This window comes from Botrytis deweyae (genome assembly GCF_014898535.1).
Source record: "Botrytis deweyae strain B1 chromosome Unknown BDEW_024, whole genome shotgun sequence".
Classification (NCBI taxonomy): Eukaryota; Fungi; Ascomycota; class Leotiomycetes; order Helotiales; family Sclerotiniaceae; genus Botrytis; species Botrytis deweyae.
The window spans coordinates 434,816-449,639 of NW_024066231.1; the positions used below are offsets into that span (position 1 = coordinate 434,816).

Sequence of the window (14,824 nt, forward strand, 5' to 3'; positions counted from 1 at the left end):
AAGTATCAAATAACGCAATTTTTAATAGATTCCAATGCATCCAATTGCTAGATGAAATTGAACCCCCAGATTAAAGCAATAAGGTAGTTTCAACCCAATACCAATCATCTAAACGCCGTGATCATTGGCAGCGTATACACATGCATGAGGTTCGGTACCAAACTTTCATTGGTCACTATCACATAAGCACCCCCCGAGTTAAAAATGTCATTGAAGAAAGATTCCAGGCACCATAAGTATTTACCACATTCTTCTAATGTCAAAGACTCAACTTTGACACATCTAGCTTCCTGAAGAAACATCGTCTAGGACCTATTAGAATCAGTACATCAGATTATTCGTCGTCTCCTCTTGTCTGTATAAGAAGCTATACTAAATTCGACAAAATTGTAGAAGAGATAACGTGGAGAAAAAACCACCAAACGGCATTCGAAATTGGAAGGATGTCTTTCGAAGATGATTCACTATGTCCAAAATGTCGACGGGTGGATTGGAGAGAGCTCGCTGAGCGACCGCTGGACCCAGAATTTAACCGTAAAAAACGTGATGAAGACGAGCAAGTTACATTCTTAGGACGATTCGTTCAGACCATGACAAAGAGTCACAACCAGCTGAAATCTGCAAAATGTAGAGTTTGCCTGATTCTTTCCATCATCAAAGATGAGGATAAGCCGAAGAAGTTGTACGTTGACCAACCCAACATCCGCAACCTTGAAGTCACGACCCTTGGAAGCGAAGTGCTGCTTGAACCCCCGATATGCAGTCAAGGCAGTCTTGAACTTTTACAAATCGGCAATTGGCACAGCTTCAACGATGAAACTGAGTCGGGTTATGGCTATAGGCAGGGTAAGCTATACATTGCATTGATTGCTCCCGGAAAAGACCCCGCACCACATAGAATCCCACCTTTCATTGGGGATTTTACTTGGATACGAAATGCCATCTCAGAGTGTTGCCAACAATATGAGAGCTGCCTCGGCGCAAATCCACTGTTTGTGCCTGAACTTCTCGTCATTGACTGTCTGGCTGCCTCTTCGACTCTTTCGCTCGTTCCACTACCCAAATCATGCAAGTACGTCGCCTTGTCTTACGTTTGGGGATGTGCACACACCACTATTACCAAGGTTCCAGCTGTGATCAAGGACGCTAATGAGGTTACCTTGAAGCTGGGTCTGAGGTTTATTTGGGTCGACAGATACGTAAGTTGCCGACTAAACTTTTGTGGCTCAAGAAACGCTAAAGTATCAATATAGTGCATTAGACAGGACGACCCAGAGAAACACCGACTAATTCTTTCCATGGATGAAATTTATGCTAAGGCTTATATAACCATCACTGCCGCTGCCGGAAAGACGGCTGCTGATGGGTTACCTGGGATAAGCACCATTCCTCGTTTAGCCCAAACGTAGACTCAAATAGGCGGGTGCACCCTACTAGAGCTCCCGTCAATACTTAACTCTACACGGTCGTCCACCTGGATACAGAGAGGTCGGACGTATCAAGAGGGTTTGTTATCGACACGGTGTCTTGTCTTCACTGACAGGGGAGTGCTATATCACTGTAGGGGTAAATATATTGAAGAATCCTTGCAGCAGCTTGTTCCCCGGATACAGCAGCATTCATGAAGGATTGGAACATTCTGCAGACACTGTTTGCAACCAAGAGGGCAGTGTTTGCGATTCAGTTTCGAATTGTCGAGTTTACTCGGCGACACCTATCCTACCCCCAAGATTCTCTCGATGCCTTCCTTGGTGTTTTTGCAGCGTATGAGCAACAGAGAGCAGCATGCCCTGAAGTATCGGTAGTGATAGACTCGGCTTCGCCCAGTGTTTGCTTGCCGAGTCACGCCTGGGGATTACCTTTCATAGATGGCGTCCCATTGCTACATTGGTATCATCCAGAACCACCCAAACGGCGAAGACCAGATTTTCCTACCTGGTCATGGTCTGGATGGGAGGGAGGTATCGAGTTTGAGGATCATTACCTCACCAATTCGTATGGATCCACCGACTTAACATATGCACCGATATTTGTCGAGATTCCAGACAAGTCGACTGATTTTTACGAACAAAAAACCAAGTGTCTGTATGTGACGGGGCCCATTAGCCAAACTCAAGCTCGTCGGGGCAAATCAACTACCGAGTTCTGGTGAGTTTCCAAACCTAGATTTCAGAGCTTGTCACAACCATGTCATGTTTGAGGAACAGGCTCCAGGGATATTCGCCGTAATTCGTTTGACGTTGGGTATTGAGCCTGAAGTTGGAGAACCAACATTTGGTCTTCTTTTCACAACCGAAATCGGCTCGGGGGAAGAGAAACGTTTCAGTATTCGCGGCATCATAGTTCTACGAAAAGGCGACAAAGGCTTCACAAGAATTGGGTGCATGAGGTTGGAAGACTTCTGGGTGCGCAAACACGTCAGCATCGATGGTGCCTCAATTGCTAAAGAAGTGATGCCTCCATTCAATGATAGGCGTTACTTTGGTCAAGAATTTACAAGGCAGCGTATCTGTCTCGAGTAAAGCGAAACACGAGATGTAGTTGACAACACGTCAAGTATTGATTTATGAAGCAGCTTGATCGAGATTCTACTCTTCCATTGACAAGGCGGGACAACTCATCCCACCTTAACCGCCGTTATGATTGGCGTCAGAAATCTTTCGCCTTCATCGTTTGTCGATTTCGTGCTAGATAAAATGATCAGTATTTCGGAAATAATATATAGTCAAATCTATCTTCTCCGGAGAATGCTCATCATAGGAGCAAGCTTTCCTGACGTTAGGTCCTCTTTGATACTCTTTGGAAAGATTAGCTGCAGATGCTCCTATTCGTGGTGGTGTATACAAATAGAAATATTTCTATATCCAACCGGAAACCGATAGGATAAAGCCCACATCAGCTGGATCATATTGTATAGCCTCATGCACAGGAAATCAAACACCTTGATATCCTAATGAGTGAGTACAACTTCCTGCTCAATTTCTCTTGCCTTGAACTGATAACGCCAACTGGTTGTCTTCAGCGTGCCCTTGAGAAATCCTTTGATTGAAGTAGATTGTATGTTCTCGGATACCTATAAGGGCATCCAGAAGATTGAGTGAGGGGTACTATTCTAGAAGCTGCGATTGCGGTTTCATAATACTGTAGTACGAAATGCACACAACTAACATCATGATTCTTGTCTCGTTGTTTCTGGCTATGTTGCACCGCCACAATTATATCCACAGAACTGGTTCCAAGGTTGATTAGTAACCGCCGTTAATGGCTATGTTTGTGGGAAGTGCGACTGATAAAAAAATTTGATAGGTGTATAATGAATAGCCACAGGAGGAGTAGCTTCTAATGACGTCATTTCGGAGCATTTGCCCCAGACAAGCTTGGGGTAAGGTCAAAATCGAGGAACTACTGCTACATATCGCACATGTCTTGGAAATTCGATACAGGTTTACAATATTGAGATCTTTCAGATTAAAATTCTACGATACCTACAATAATTTTCACATACGAGCATTCAGAGTGTTCGAGATACCTACCTCTAAAGAATACAATCATCACATCATATCACAATGTCTAATCCCACCGAACCACCACCACCCTACACCGAGAGTGCCACTCCCAACCACCCCCACAAAACCCGAAGTGGTATTCCTCCCCAAAGCCGTCGTTCCATGGAAGACGAAGCACGCTCTCTTCCTCCCGGCTGGATCCGTCAATACGACACAGAAAGCAACCATCAATTCTTCGTCGACACCCGACAAACCCCTCCCCGCTCCATCTGGCGACATCCCTACGACGACGACGAATATCTCTCTTCTCTCCCACCCAACGAACGCCAACGAATCGAAGGTCTACACTGGGTCCCCAGCGACGCCGATCTCGAAGCTGAAAGCACAGACGACGACTCTGCTCTTCCTGCACGTTCTCAGAACGCTCGTCCCAATGAGCAAAATCCCACTGGAATCCACAAACTAGGTCGGAAAATGAAAGATAAATTAACCAACTCCACGCATCCTGAGCGAGAAGCCCGTCGTAGAAAGAGAGAAGAAGAAGAAGCTGCCATGTATCGACGTCATCAAGCCATTCGGGATGCAATGCGCAAGGCGATTCAGACAGGCGAACCACAACTTCTGGGCAAAGATCGCCAGGGGAAGGATGTGTATATTGAACCCCCGAGAAATACTGGAGGGTATTATCCTGGGTCGGGAATGGCCGGTGCGGGAACTACCAGATTGGGTATGTATCCTGCGGGAGGTTATGGGTATAATCCGTTTATGCCTGGAGGAGGTGCGTTTGGACCGAGTCCGTATGCGATGGGGATGGGTGGGTATGGAAGACCGGGGATGCCGTACAATAGGGGGTATGCGAGGGGATATGGAGGGGGAGCGGGACTTCCGTTGGCGATGGGATTGGGTGGGGGGTTGATGTTGGGAGGATTGATGTGTTAGGTGGTTTGGTGATGGGGATGAATTATTGAGGACAGAAATGCAAGACAACTCTTGCGAGAATGAATTATGAGATTACGATGCTTTCGGATGGAATTCATGGATAACTATGGAATGAAAGGATGGGAAAGGAAAAACTATGAATAATTGCAGGACTTTTCTTTTCATGCTGGAAAATCAGCAATACCAGGTAGTGATAGAATACTCAATGCGACGAATTTTCCAAAACTCAACTTGCTTTCATCACTTGACGTGAGCGTTGTTTTTGTTCATGCTTACCGACCTGCAGATTTCATGATCCAGCGGACATAACAACATGGTCAGTGAAACAAAATTGTCTATTGGACTCATTCTTTCTAACAATACTCATCTGGTGTATATATGCAAATATCTTCTCTCCTCTTCTTATATTACCCTCTATTATCCCAGTTCATCTCATCTCGTCTTATGGGCATGTATATAATCATCCGATGTCTCCTCCCCATTATTCATCTCCACACAATTCCGCTTGCACTCTCCATCTCCTCCCCCTTGCCCAAACTTCCAATACCCAAACTCCAATCCCGTCATCTTCTCAAAATCCATCTATAACTTAGCCTTCTCCCCCACCGCCCCAATCTTCAATTTCTCCCCATACTTCTTCAACACATTCTCATTATGATATTTCCAAAACTGTTTCGAAGCATCTTTTCCCGCAACACGTTTGAGAATCTTCGCACCGCCGGGATGTTCTTCGAGGAAATCTGGGGAAAGGGTTAGTTTAGCCGTGGGTTAAGGGGAAAGGTAATCATGAGTGTAGGAAAAAGGGGGAATTTTCGGATAATTGGGATGAAAGGAGAAATAAAACATACTGGTAACATCATAGACATTCTCATCGATAATTAAATACATGCCATTTTCGGCATCTTTATGAGCGGCGACTTCCGAGGGAGAAAAGGTTTTGGACATCTTGCTGAATGGGGGCGGACGATGTGTATTTGTGTGTGTATTTGAATTGGGATGGGGATTGGAACTGGAATATTGTCTCTGATCTCGATTTCCGATTTGCGATTGATTCTCAGAATACCTTCTCGTTCTACTTCCACTTGAACTTTGTGAATCGGTGTATCCTCCTCGTGAATTCGGAGGTTGTGTTTGGATTTTCTGTTTCTGTTTCTGAGATTGTAATTGAGATAGCCGCACACGTTCTTGTTCGCGTTCCTGGTCTGCTAGTAATGTTTTTTGCTGGTGTTGATGTAATGCGATTAAGTAGATGTAGAGGGAAGATGTGGCGATGATAGCAGAGAGATTGGCAGTTCCGATGTTGGGGAGGGAGAAAGAAGAGGAGGGCATTTCCCCGGATTTTGGGGGAGGTCGTAATATTAGTATTGGTTCGATGGCTTTGGGAGGAATTGAACCGAGGTTAGAGGATAAGATATGGGGTCAGCGAGATGGAGTGTGCCGTGATTGGTTGGGAAGTCGGAACATTTGGAGATGGATTTGCCGATGTCTACGATACGAGCATTCATACGATATTTGTCTTTTGGAGTGATGAAGGGGTTGTTGATGAGTCGGTCTACTATGGTTTTGTTCGAGATGGCAACGTAAAGTATATCTTCATTCTTTACCAAATGTACCTATCTATCATGTAACAACTTTCTATCTTTTACAGCATCATTTTCACACTCACTATATAATATATCAATATCACAAGGTAATCTCCAGTCCACAGCAAGACGTGTGTGCATGAACACATCGTCATTATCTATAAATGCAAATGCATATAGCAATATCACCCAAACCCCTGCTATAAAAACATGACAATATATACGTACCAATCAATCAACAGTGACTCGCATTCAGGCAATATCCTTTGGTGCATATTGAGAATGACGCTCAAACTACTCCACCATAGCACCTGTTCCCGTGCGATTTTCTTTTCCTCAAAAGAGTACATATGTCCAGCCAACTTACCGGAAACCAGATTTTGAAATGTGGATGTGAGCATAATAAGGATGATGAGATATCTCGTATAGATCAGGTATACATTACATGCACTTACTACAGCACTTGCTACAGTATAGAAAAACAGTTTTGTTGGTTTGGAGTTTGAGCATATATTGATTTGATTTCTCTGGAATATCTTTCGAAGTTGGTGGAAGAAGATTTACCTATTCACTTATTACAAGGTAATCTTATTACCTTTGTATCCTGGCCTTCATTCACAAGATACGGTTCTCTTGGATTTCAAAAGGACTGCGATTTTTGTTGGACTACAACTTGCATTCAACACATACATTTCTTTTGATCAACGTCGATCATCCAGTACAAAATGTTTTCTATACCGTCAATACCATATAGAAAGGAACCCCTTCCTCCATACTGGGGCACGATCAACTCGCAAACAAAGTAAGTATATCTTCCTACTACCATTTTCTCTCGTTCACCATACTAATATCGAATAGTTTCTGCGAAGAGGTATAGAGATTCTCCATTTATGATGAAATAAATCATGTACCAGGCAACTGATGGAAATCAGGATCATATCATAACCACATATATCGCCGAGTTTATAAATACACTCACGAATATCACATACCGTATATTCTTCCCTCTTCTCGTCCCGTTTCTCGTATTCCGCCATCATATCTTCCCACGTGTTTAATCACGAGATTCAGTTTTACATCAACCGATCGAGTGCTGATACTTCAACGACACATAGTTTACTACGCCTACAAAGGTATCCGCGCGAATTCCAACCGTCAAGATGCCATCTTGCGGAATCTTCCCTATCTCGGACTCGCAGCAGTAGGCATCCTCAGTGCTCTGTTCCACGCAACTAATAAAGACTGGACACAATGGTGTATGTGTAACCTATCTCTCTTTTCCCTCGTCAAGGAAATTCAATCCTCCATATTCTTAATCTGATACCTTTCCATGTGGATATTCATACTAATAAATCTTAGTCGACGACACCTCCATGTTGATCGCCACATCTACTGTCGTCCATCGAGTTTTCACATATGACAAGTCTCTCAGATATACAGTTGTAACCGGAGTATCTTTATTTGTCTTCATGGTTGCATTTGTAGCCTGGCACTGTATTACTGACGAAACTCTAATGCATCCCGTTCTTTTTGGTAAGTTAAGACTTCTCTCGATTTCCGTTCCCTTTTCCCGTGTAATCCACAACCCTAAGATTAGGCAACAAGCAGCTGACGAATCCTAAATAGGTATCGAAATCGCGTTTGTAGGCATCAAGACGCGTAGTATCATCAATCTCCGCGTGGCAGATGTAGAGGTGCAGAAACAGGTGAAGAAACTCGTTACATATGGAGGTGGTATGTAGATTCTCATCATGCTCCCTTCTCACATCACATGATCTTCTTCCAGAATTCTAACAAACACATTCAGTAATCTTCGTATCTGGTTTCATTCTCTGGAACATAGATAATCAGTTTTGTGAATCTCTCACCGATACAAAACATTCGTTGGGAATGCCTTGGTCATTTGTACTGGAATTACATGGCTGGTGGCATATTTTGACAGGAATCGGTGCTTATATCTGTATGTCCATTTCCCTTCCATCTTTATTCTTCAAATCTCCCAAGCTAGCAAGTCTACCGAGCATTCTACCGAGCATTCAAACAACAAAATAAAGTATGCAACACACAATTCTAACAACAGAAAAAATAGTCATAGCACTAGTCGAATACCTCACCTCCGAAGAAGCAGGCCAAGAACTAGGCAAAAGCTTCGCATGGCCCGTAGGTTTAATTTTAGCAGGCCGCAAGAGCACAGCAAAAAATTGGGACATGGGAAATGCAAGATTCGAGGAGGAGAAAGAAAGAAATGCGGATGTCTTTTCGAATGGATTTGGAAATGGTCATTTGCATGCGAATGGAAAGATACATGCGCATGAGAGGAATAAGAGCGAGTAGATGATTCAATGATTCAATGATTCAATGATTAGATGAAAAGATGAGTAGAGGAAACATGGGGATTTTGTATGTATAGGCGCGCAATTGATAGGATAGGAGATTGGGCTTGTGGACGGGAACTCGCGAATTTGGGATCGTTGATGCGTGCGTGACAGGCGGACTATCTTTTTGTGGGGGAGAGCGTGGGAGAGAGAGATGCACAGGTGCATTTCAGCATGAATAGATAGGGTAGGGGGAAAGGGGTCATAGGAGATGCGAAATGCTATACTAGATATCGTAGACCCTAGGAGCATATCTCATATCTCATATCTCATATCTCACATCTAGAATCTAGGAAAGATACTGGTTATCGTGTCTTGTCTTGTAGCATTCATTTCATGTGCAGTTAAGAGAAACCACAAGATCAGATCACCATTCAAACACCAAACGCCCAACACCAAAATACTCACGCACGAATAATCCAACCAATCACCCACCCACCCATTCAATTACTTACTCCAAATTCACATTTCCCCCTCCCTCCCCCCCAAAAAAGAGAATGAGTGAAAATTTCCATATCCCATTTCGTGTTTCAATCTACATGTAAAAGAGCATACCATGCCATGCCTGTGTATAAAATCCGTGCTCTATTCTTCACTATTCTGTCCAATTTGAATCTTCCGCCTTTAATCTTAGTTCTCTTTATATTCTTATATTCAGCTTTATTTGTCTCTTGTTTGTCCTCTTTATTAGCTCTTCTTCATTTGCTGTTTTTAAGCGACTCTCCTTTAATAACTCTCCCTACTTCATTCAAAATACCTCCCCTTCCATCTGCCTCCACAACTATCCTTCTCAAATATACTTTTACCATCCATCCATCCCATATCCATCCAAAGAAAAGACCACCAGCCCTCAAAAATCCTCAAGAACCAGAAAGTAAAAGCAAATTAAAAGATCGCACACAAATCCAAACAAACACCAATGCACCAACCCCCCTACTCCACGCTACGCTCCAAGGCTCAAAAACAGCAATGAAAGAAATTCCATATTCTGTGTGTCAAATAACGAATGAACATATATCCACCCCCATCTCGTCTCTACTATATCGTCGGATCATACTCATCGAATATGTTTTATATTCTACCCAAGTTCATCCTCGAAATCTTCATCAACATGGATTTGAAAAACGGCCCCTTTAATATATCTCCCAACAGGTTGTGTGCTAGGATATTCTGATGGAGTATCACTATCATCACTATCCTCTCCTTCAATGACTTCTGGTTCTCGTGGAAGAAGATCAGCTGTTGTCATTTTGATTGTTGATTGTGAATCCTCCTTGGGAATGTCCTCAACCATGCCTCCCCATACATCATAAAGTTGCTGTTCCTCATCAGATGCATCATTGGCGAATGGTTCAAAATCGCTCAATGCGTTATTATCATAGCCTTCATCCATATTGATATCATTATAAGTCGCGTTACCAAATGCATCTTCCTGCGTTTGAAAACTCCGTGTACGGGAATTTGCATCAACATAAGGTGCATTACTATGAGGCGTAGCGTACGCGGATGGAGTGACACCTCTCTTACAGTCTACAACTTCTTGCGACGTAGTTATCCCCGGACTTGAGGGACCAATACTCCATGCATCACGTGGACGATTTGGTGATTTTGATGTACGGCGACGCTTTAGGCTGGAGGATTTTTGAAGGGGAGACGATTGTGGTTCACGATCGAAAGAGCCAATTCGGCGTTTTCCCATTTGAGCCGTGATGAGTGGGGCAAGTGCGGACATGGAAGCCGTACGAAGAGGTTTATATGGATAACGGTCTTGTTTGATAGGAGACGACCCTGGTACTCTGGAATGTGCAACTGAAGATGGAGTTGAAGACTCCATAGGTGTGTCAACAGCAGAATATTCGTCTGATGGAGAACTAGGCTCGATCTCAGCGTCCTCTGCCTCCTGGGATAATCGAATACTCAAAGACGTAGTGAATGATGCGTCATCCCCAGCTGGATCGAGGCGCTCATCCCACGCCCAGCATGTTTCGGCAGCATCAGCCTCTGGTGTATGGCTTTCCACAACATTTTCATCGTGAACTCGAGGTAGCAGACGTAACTTTTGCCAAGTCCATCTTGCCGAGCGATTGACATGATGTTGAAGATAGCTATCCGCTTGTGTGACATAGAGCCTCCGCATACTCTTTGTGCGCATTGCCACACTTGAAGAAAGAAATGGCACGGTCCACAATGCAGGAGTGACCATTTCTGAAGGATCTAGAAATCGTAGAACCGACGTTTTATGTAACTTCCTCAGTGGTATCCAAGCAGCGCGTAGTCCAAGATAGTTGTCCAAGGATTTAGGAATCCGAGGTGGCATATGTTTGGACGATGAGAAAACATCTTCAGATAACTTTTTTGGAAGATCTCCGAAGGCTGACATCAGGGCTACTTGCACATCTCGAGCATCGGGGCCTTTGATTTGCACCACCTTCACTAAACCTCTGCTCTTCAAGCGTTCATTGATCGTAGTGGTAGCACCACACGCTTTCGGCATCAAGAGATCATCGTCTGCATTGCTTTTCTTCAACATCTTCTCCCAGGACATAGAATAACCTTGATCGCAAAGAGATGCTTGCGCAGCAGCCAAGACGTTTTGTTGAGTTTGAGTCCAATCTTCAGATGCGCAACTATTAGCCCTTGAGCGTTTAGATACTGCGTGATTTGTAGACCAAATTCCCATCATCTGGGGTCCATATGGTAAGAATACGACTTCAATCTCCCATGGTCGATCCCATGATGGTGGAAGAGTGGCTTCTATCTGAGTGAGTCTATCTTCAAGCTTTTCCACACGTGAAGTAAGACCAGAGCGGCCCCTAGCATTCGCTGAGAGAGCAGAGGATGTCTTGGTTGCCTGGGAATCGAATGACTCATTCAGGTTTCTATTAGTACCTATACTGCTCTCGTCAGCTGCAGCATTAATCTTTTCAAGCTCTTCTACTCTGTTCTCAAGCTCATTGATACGTTCACCATGATCATCAATCTCTCCTTGGAGCTCCTCAAACCCAGTGTTCGAGAATGATGTATTCTCAAGAGCATCGATTCTTTCCTCATGATTGCGCTTGGTATTTGGAAAATCTGTTATGATATCACGAAGTCTGGGGACAAGGTGCTTATCGGGCTCATCGAAATTAGCTATGAGATCCATGAGAATATCCTCTTGATCACTGAGTCCAGGTCTAGTCTGAGAAGCCTGGATAGACGGCGATCTATTGGAGCGTAGAGGTAAAGTAGCAGCTTGAGGTTTGATATTAATGTTTGCCAGCGTTTTATCCATAGCTTGCTCATCTGGGACACCTTGAAATGCGAAATCCTTGGTTGCTTGCAGACTTGGTGCCGTCGTCAATACCTCGGTAGGACTTTCAAGAAATGTTCGACCGTCAGAGGTTTTATAAGCCTGTATAGGTCGTCCCTTACCTGTTTGCACAGCTTGCAATTGCGTGTTGAGTCGAGGAATATGACTCAAGGTATTGAGTCCCAGGCCAAAGAAAGGCCGCCTAGCCTGGCTCGAACTCATTGAAGCAGTCTCTGAGGGCAAGAAGCACTGCGATGGAATTGGCGGGAGTTCCTCTGGTCCGGTTTCAGATTGCACAAGCCGGCTCCATTCGAGGGTTTCCTGGATACTTCGGCGGGCGGGTTCCAGATTGTCATTTTCAGGTCCGTTGAGATTCTTGGGAGTAGTTGGCTGACGGTTCACTTGAGCCATAGGAGTATTAGACTCCACATTGAGTCCCGAGACATTACTTAAAGCTCGTGATCGCTGGTCCTCTGTTGGCTGTGAAGATTTACGACCATGAAAACAAAGATGATGTCCGCATGCGCAGACTTCCGCTCTCGGCAACCCTCCATTCTCTAATATTGCGCTGGCCGTCGAATTCTGAGGTTGCGCCCAGAATTCATAACATCCACATTTTGTTCCGAAATTCAGGTCCGTATAATTACAGGCTCCACCCAATTGTGTTCTCCCAATTGTATTATTAATACTGTTGCTTCTATATTGGTCTGGTGTATCGGGGACGGTCGCTGTGTGAGAGGCAGCCATGGGAAGACAGTTGCCAGAAAGGAAGAAGTAGGAAGCGTCGCATCGATGAAATTGAAGGGCGGGGGTTCGTAAGTTTAGATGGCGATAAGAAATACTTTTCGAGGTGCCAGCCTTATTAAATTGCTAATTGCAAATGGCAATAAACGCGACGAATTCGAAGAGTTCAATATTTGAGCAGAGCAGAGCACAGCAGAGATGGGACTCGAGGTTTAAATAAAATGTCCAAGAAAATCAAGGCGCGCTGAAGTGAAAGGTAAGGCTGTCGACGCGTCGCAAACAATAAATTTCAGTGCATGTCAAGGGTTATCTGTGCCCCCATTAATTAATATTTGTATCGCCTTGGCAATCAGAAAGATAAGATTGACAACTGACTTGATGGTTCGTCGCATGGAGGTACTGACTATAGATGGATCGATTCAAAAAGCCAGCAAACATATGTATAACAGAGAAAGAAAGTGGAAATAACTAGGAAACTCGTTGATTGAAGTAAGAGAGGGAGGAAGGAAAGGCAACAGGAAATTTTGAAGATGGTACGCAAGTTTATTACTACGATAGGTTGGCAAGTAATAAGTATGTAGGTACTCGTAGAAATCAATGCCTAGCCATCGGTGTGTGGGGTAAAGAGAGAAAAAAAGGAACGCAAGAGGAAGTAAATAAATGGATGAATTGAATTATTAGAAGACCTAACAGTTCGTCAACCAATTCCGTTTCCTGCGGAGTCATATCAGATCCTTAGAGCTTGCAGTCTGCATATATGGCGTCTTGATATACCATAAATCCAATTAATATCCAAGCCCAAGATTGCTACTTTCAGCCATTGTTAACACAATGCAAAGTTTTGATAAACGCTTGCACGCCTTACTTTTCTTCGAAGGCTCGGGGCGCATTCCCCGGATCATCTAATTGGTGGTATTGCATGCAGTTCATGAGCAAGGGAGGGATTATTCAATGTAGGTAGGTATGAGGTATGTTTAGCTTGCTTGCCTCGTCGCCGCTTAGAACTGTAGAAAAACTTCATGCGGGTGATTGGTTGAGGTTCTATTTTCAGATCTCGGGAATAGCTTCAAATGGCATCTTCTACGGTGAACGCATTCGTATAGTTACATTTGATCGGCATGGGCACAGTAGTAGTCAGTATGCTGCTAATTACGTTATTCAACTTCGTAAGCATTCATAAATCCTATTGAAAACTCTGGTACTCTACCTATTATGTACCATGACATTCCTCGAACATGATAATAATTAAAGAAATCAAAACTTCAATCATCAGTACCGTCCTACTAAATCTAGAGCATTCGCCTTTGCAATCGTATCCCAAGCCAAACAGATAAAATTCAACCCTTCTAACTTAGATCAATCAACCCCTCAATCTCATCCACATTTTATAGCATAAACCCTCTTACCCCATATACTACCAAATCTGGCAATGCATCAACCAAACAAGCTTCGGTATAATTAGTATAGAAAGGAATGACTGTTCACCCACTCGCCAGTGGCATGGCCTTATTTCTCTCTCTCTCGGTGGACTGTTCTCATTCTCGGCAGTACAAATAGCGGCCGTATCAATGATCGGAGGTGGAATGATTTGTACCGTCTCGAATACGAAACATTCCTAATCGTTGGTAGTTGAGCGCTTTCTCTTGCATCGATGACTACATTGTATCCTTGTCTCATACCCATGGAGAGGACTTCAGTATAGTAACTAATGATAAAGACTAGATCCATACCGATGACAGTGAAACTATAGTCATTGACTATGAGTTTAACATGACTGACGACGTTACCATTCACATCAAGAATTCGATATGATCCAAGATCTCACCGGCATCTACAGCCTTGAATGTTCATCTCTATCCATTCTTTAGACATTCAAAATCCACATGATCTCGAAATACCCATATAGCTTCAAATACCAGAAAAATTGAATATGAACAAACTTGAGCAAGAAAATACTCAAAGGAGATGAGAGAGTAGAAAAGAAGACCTGCTTACAACGCAATCCAACACCGCTTTCTTCAGGCCATTGTAAAGATGACTGACCATATTGTCCCTCGAGTTTGCAACACTGAAACCCAGTGAGACTGAGGAGTCTTCCTTGCTAAGTTATAAAATAGAACCATTCGAGCTTCACAATGTGAGTTGATCTGGAAGTTTTCGGTGGTCGCTGTGGACTTCAATAGAATCCATCTGATAATCTTCAAACTTTGGCAGTACAGCATGCCGGGTATACTTTCGCAGATCGAACAAAAAGGCTTCTGATTTTCCATTCTTCTAGTGACGAAAAGGTAATCTCATTTGGTAATCATTCTTGTTGGTTGACTTCCCTTGAAAGCTTTTTAGCACTGGCTGTAATGTTCGACGCAAGAAACGTGAAAATTCTGG

The 14,824-nt window shown here is 43.6% G+C and overlaps 5 protein-coding genes across 5 annotated transcripts; 3 read left to right on the forward strand and 2 right to left on the reverse strand.

Moving 5' to 3' along the window:
- Window positions 1–204: 204 nt before the first annotated feature.
- On the forward strand, window positions 205–2,522 carry EAE98_008874 (uncharacterized protein; the record flags this gene model as incomplete). Its single annotated transcript, XM_038956497.1, has 5 exons — window positions 205–236; window positions 287–1,199; window positions 1,254–1,392; window positions 1,614–2,085; window positions 2,174–2,522. 5 exons carry the CDS (start codon window positions 205–207, stop codon window positions 2,520–2,522), a joined length of 1,905 nt encoding a protein of 634 aa, XP_038807209.1.
- Window positions 2,523–3,566: 1,044 nt separating this feature from the next.
- On the forward strand, window positions 3,567–4,445 carry EAE98_008875 (uncharacterized protein; the record flags this gene model as incomplete). Its single annotated transcript, XM_038956498.1, has 1 exon — window positions 3,567–4,445. One exon carries the CDS (start codon window positions 3,567–3,569, stop codon window positions 4,443–4,445), a length of 879 nt encoding a protein of 292 aa, XP_038807210.1.
- Window positions 4,446–5,027: 582 nt separating this feature from the next.
- EAE98_008876 (uncharacterized protein) lies at window positions 5,028–5,774 on the reverse strand (the record flags this gene model as incomplete). The annotated part of the gene is made up of 2 exons (XM_038956499.1): window positions 5,028–5,185; window positions 5,294–5,774. The coding sequence occupies 2 exons, from the start codon at window positions 5,772–5,774 to the stop codon at window positions 5,028–5,030; spliced, it is 639 nt and encodes a 212-aa protein (XP_038807211.1).
- A 979-nt stretch (window positions 5,775–6,753) lies between these two features.
- On the forward strand, window positions 6,754–8,362 carry EAE98_008877 (uncharacterized protein; the record flags this gene model as incomplete). The annotated part of the gene is made up of 8 exons (XM_038956500.1): window positions 6,754–6,830; window positions 6,887–6,899; window positions 6,961–7,021; window positions 7,144–7,284; window positions 7,388–7,561; window positions 7,655–7,762; window positions 7,836–7,988; window positions 8,118–8,362. The coding sequence occupies 8 exons, from the start codon at window positions 6,754–6,756 to the stop codon at window positions 8,360–8,362; spliced, it is 972 nt and encodes a 323-aa protein (XP_038807212.1).
- A 1,119-nt stretch (window positions 8,363–9,481) lies between these two features.
- EAE98_008878 (uncharacterized protein) lies at window positions 9,482–12,442 on the reverse strand (the record flags this gene model as incomplete). Its single annotated transcript, XM_038956501.1, has 1 exon — window positions 9,482–12,442. One exon carries the CDS (start codon window positions 12,440–12,442, stop codon window positions 9,482–9,484), a length of 2,961 nt encoding a protein of 986 aa, XP_038807213.1.
- Window positions 12,443–14,824: the final 2,382 nt, after the last annotated feature.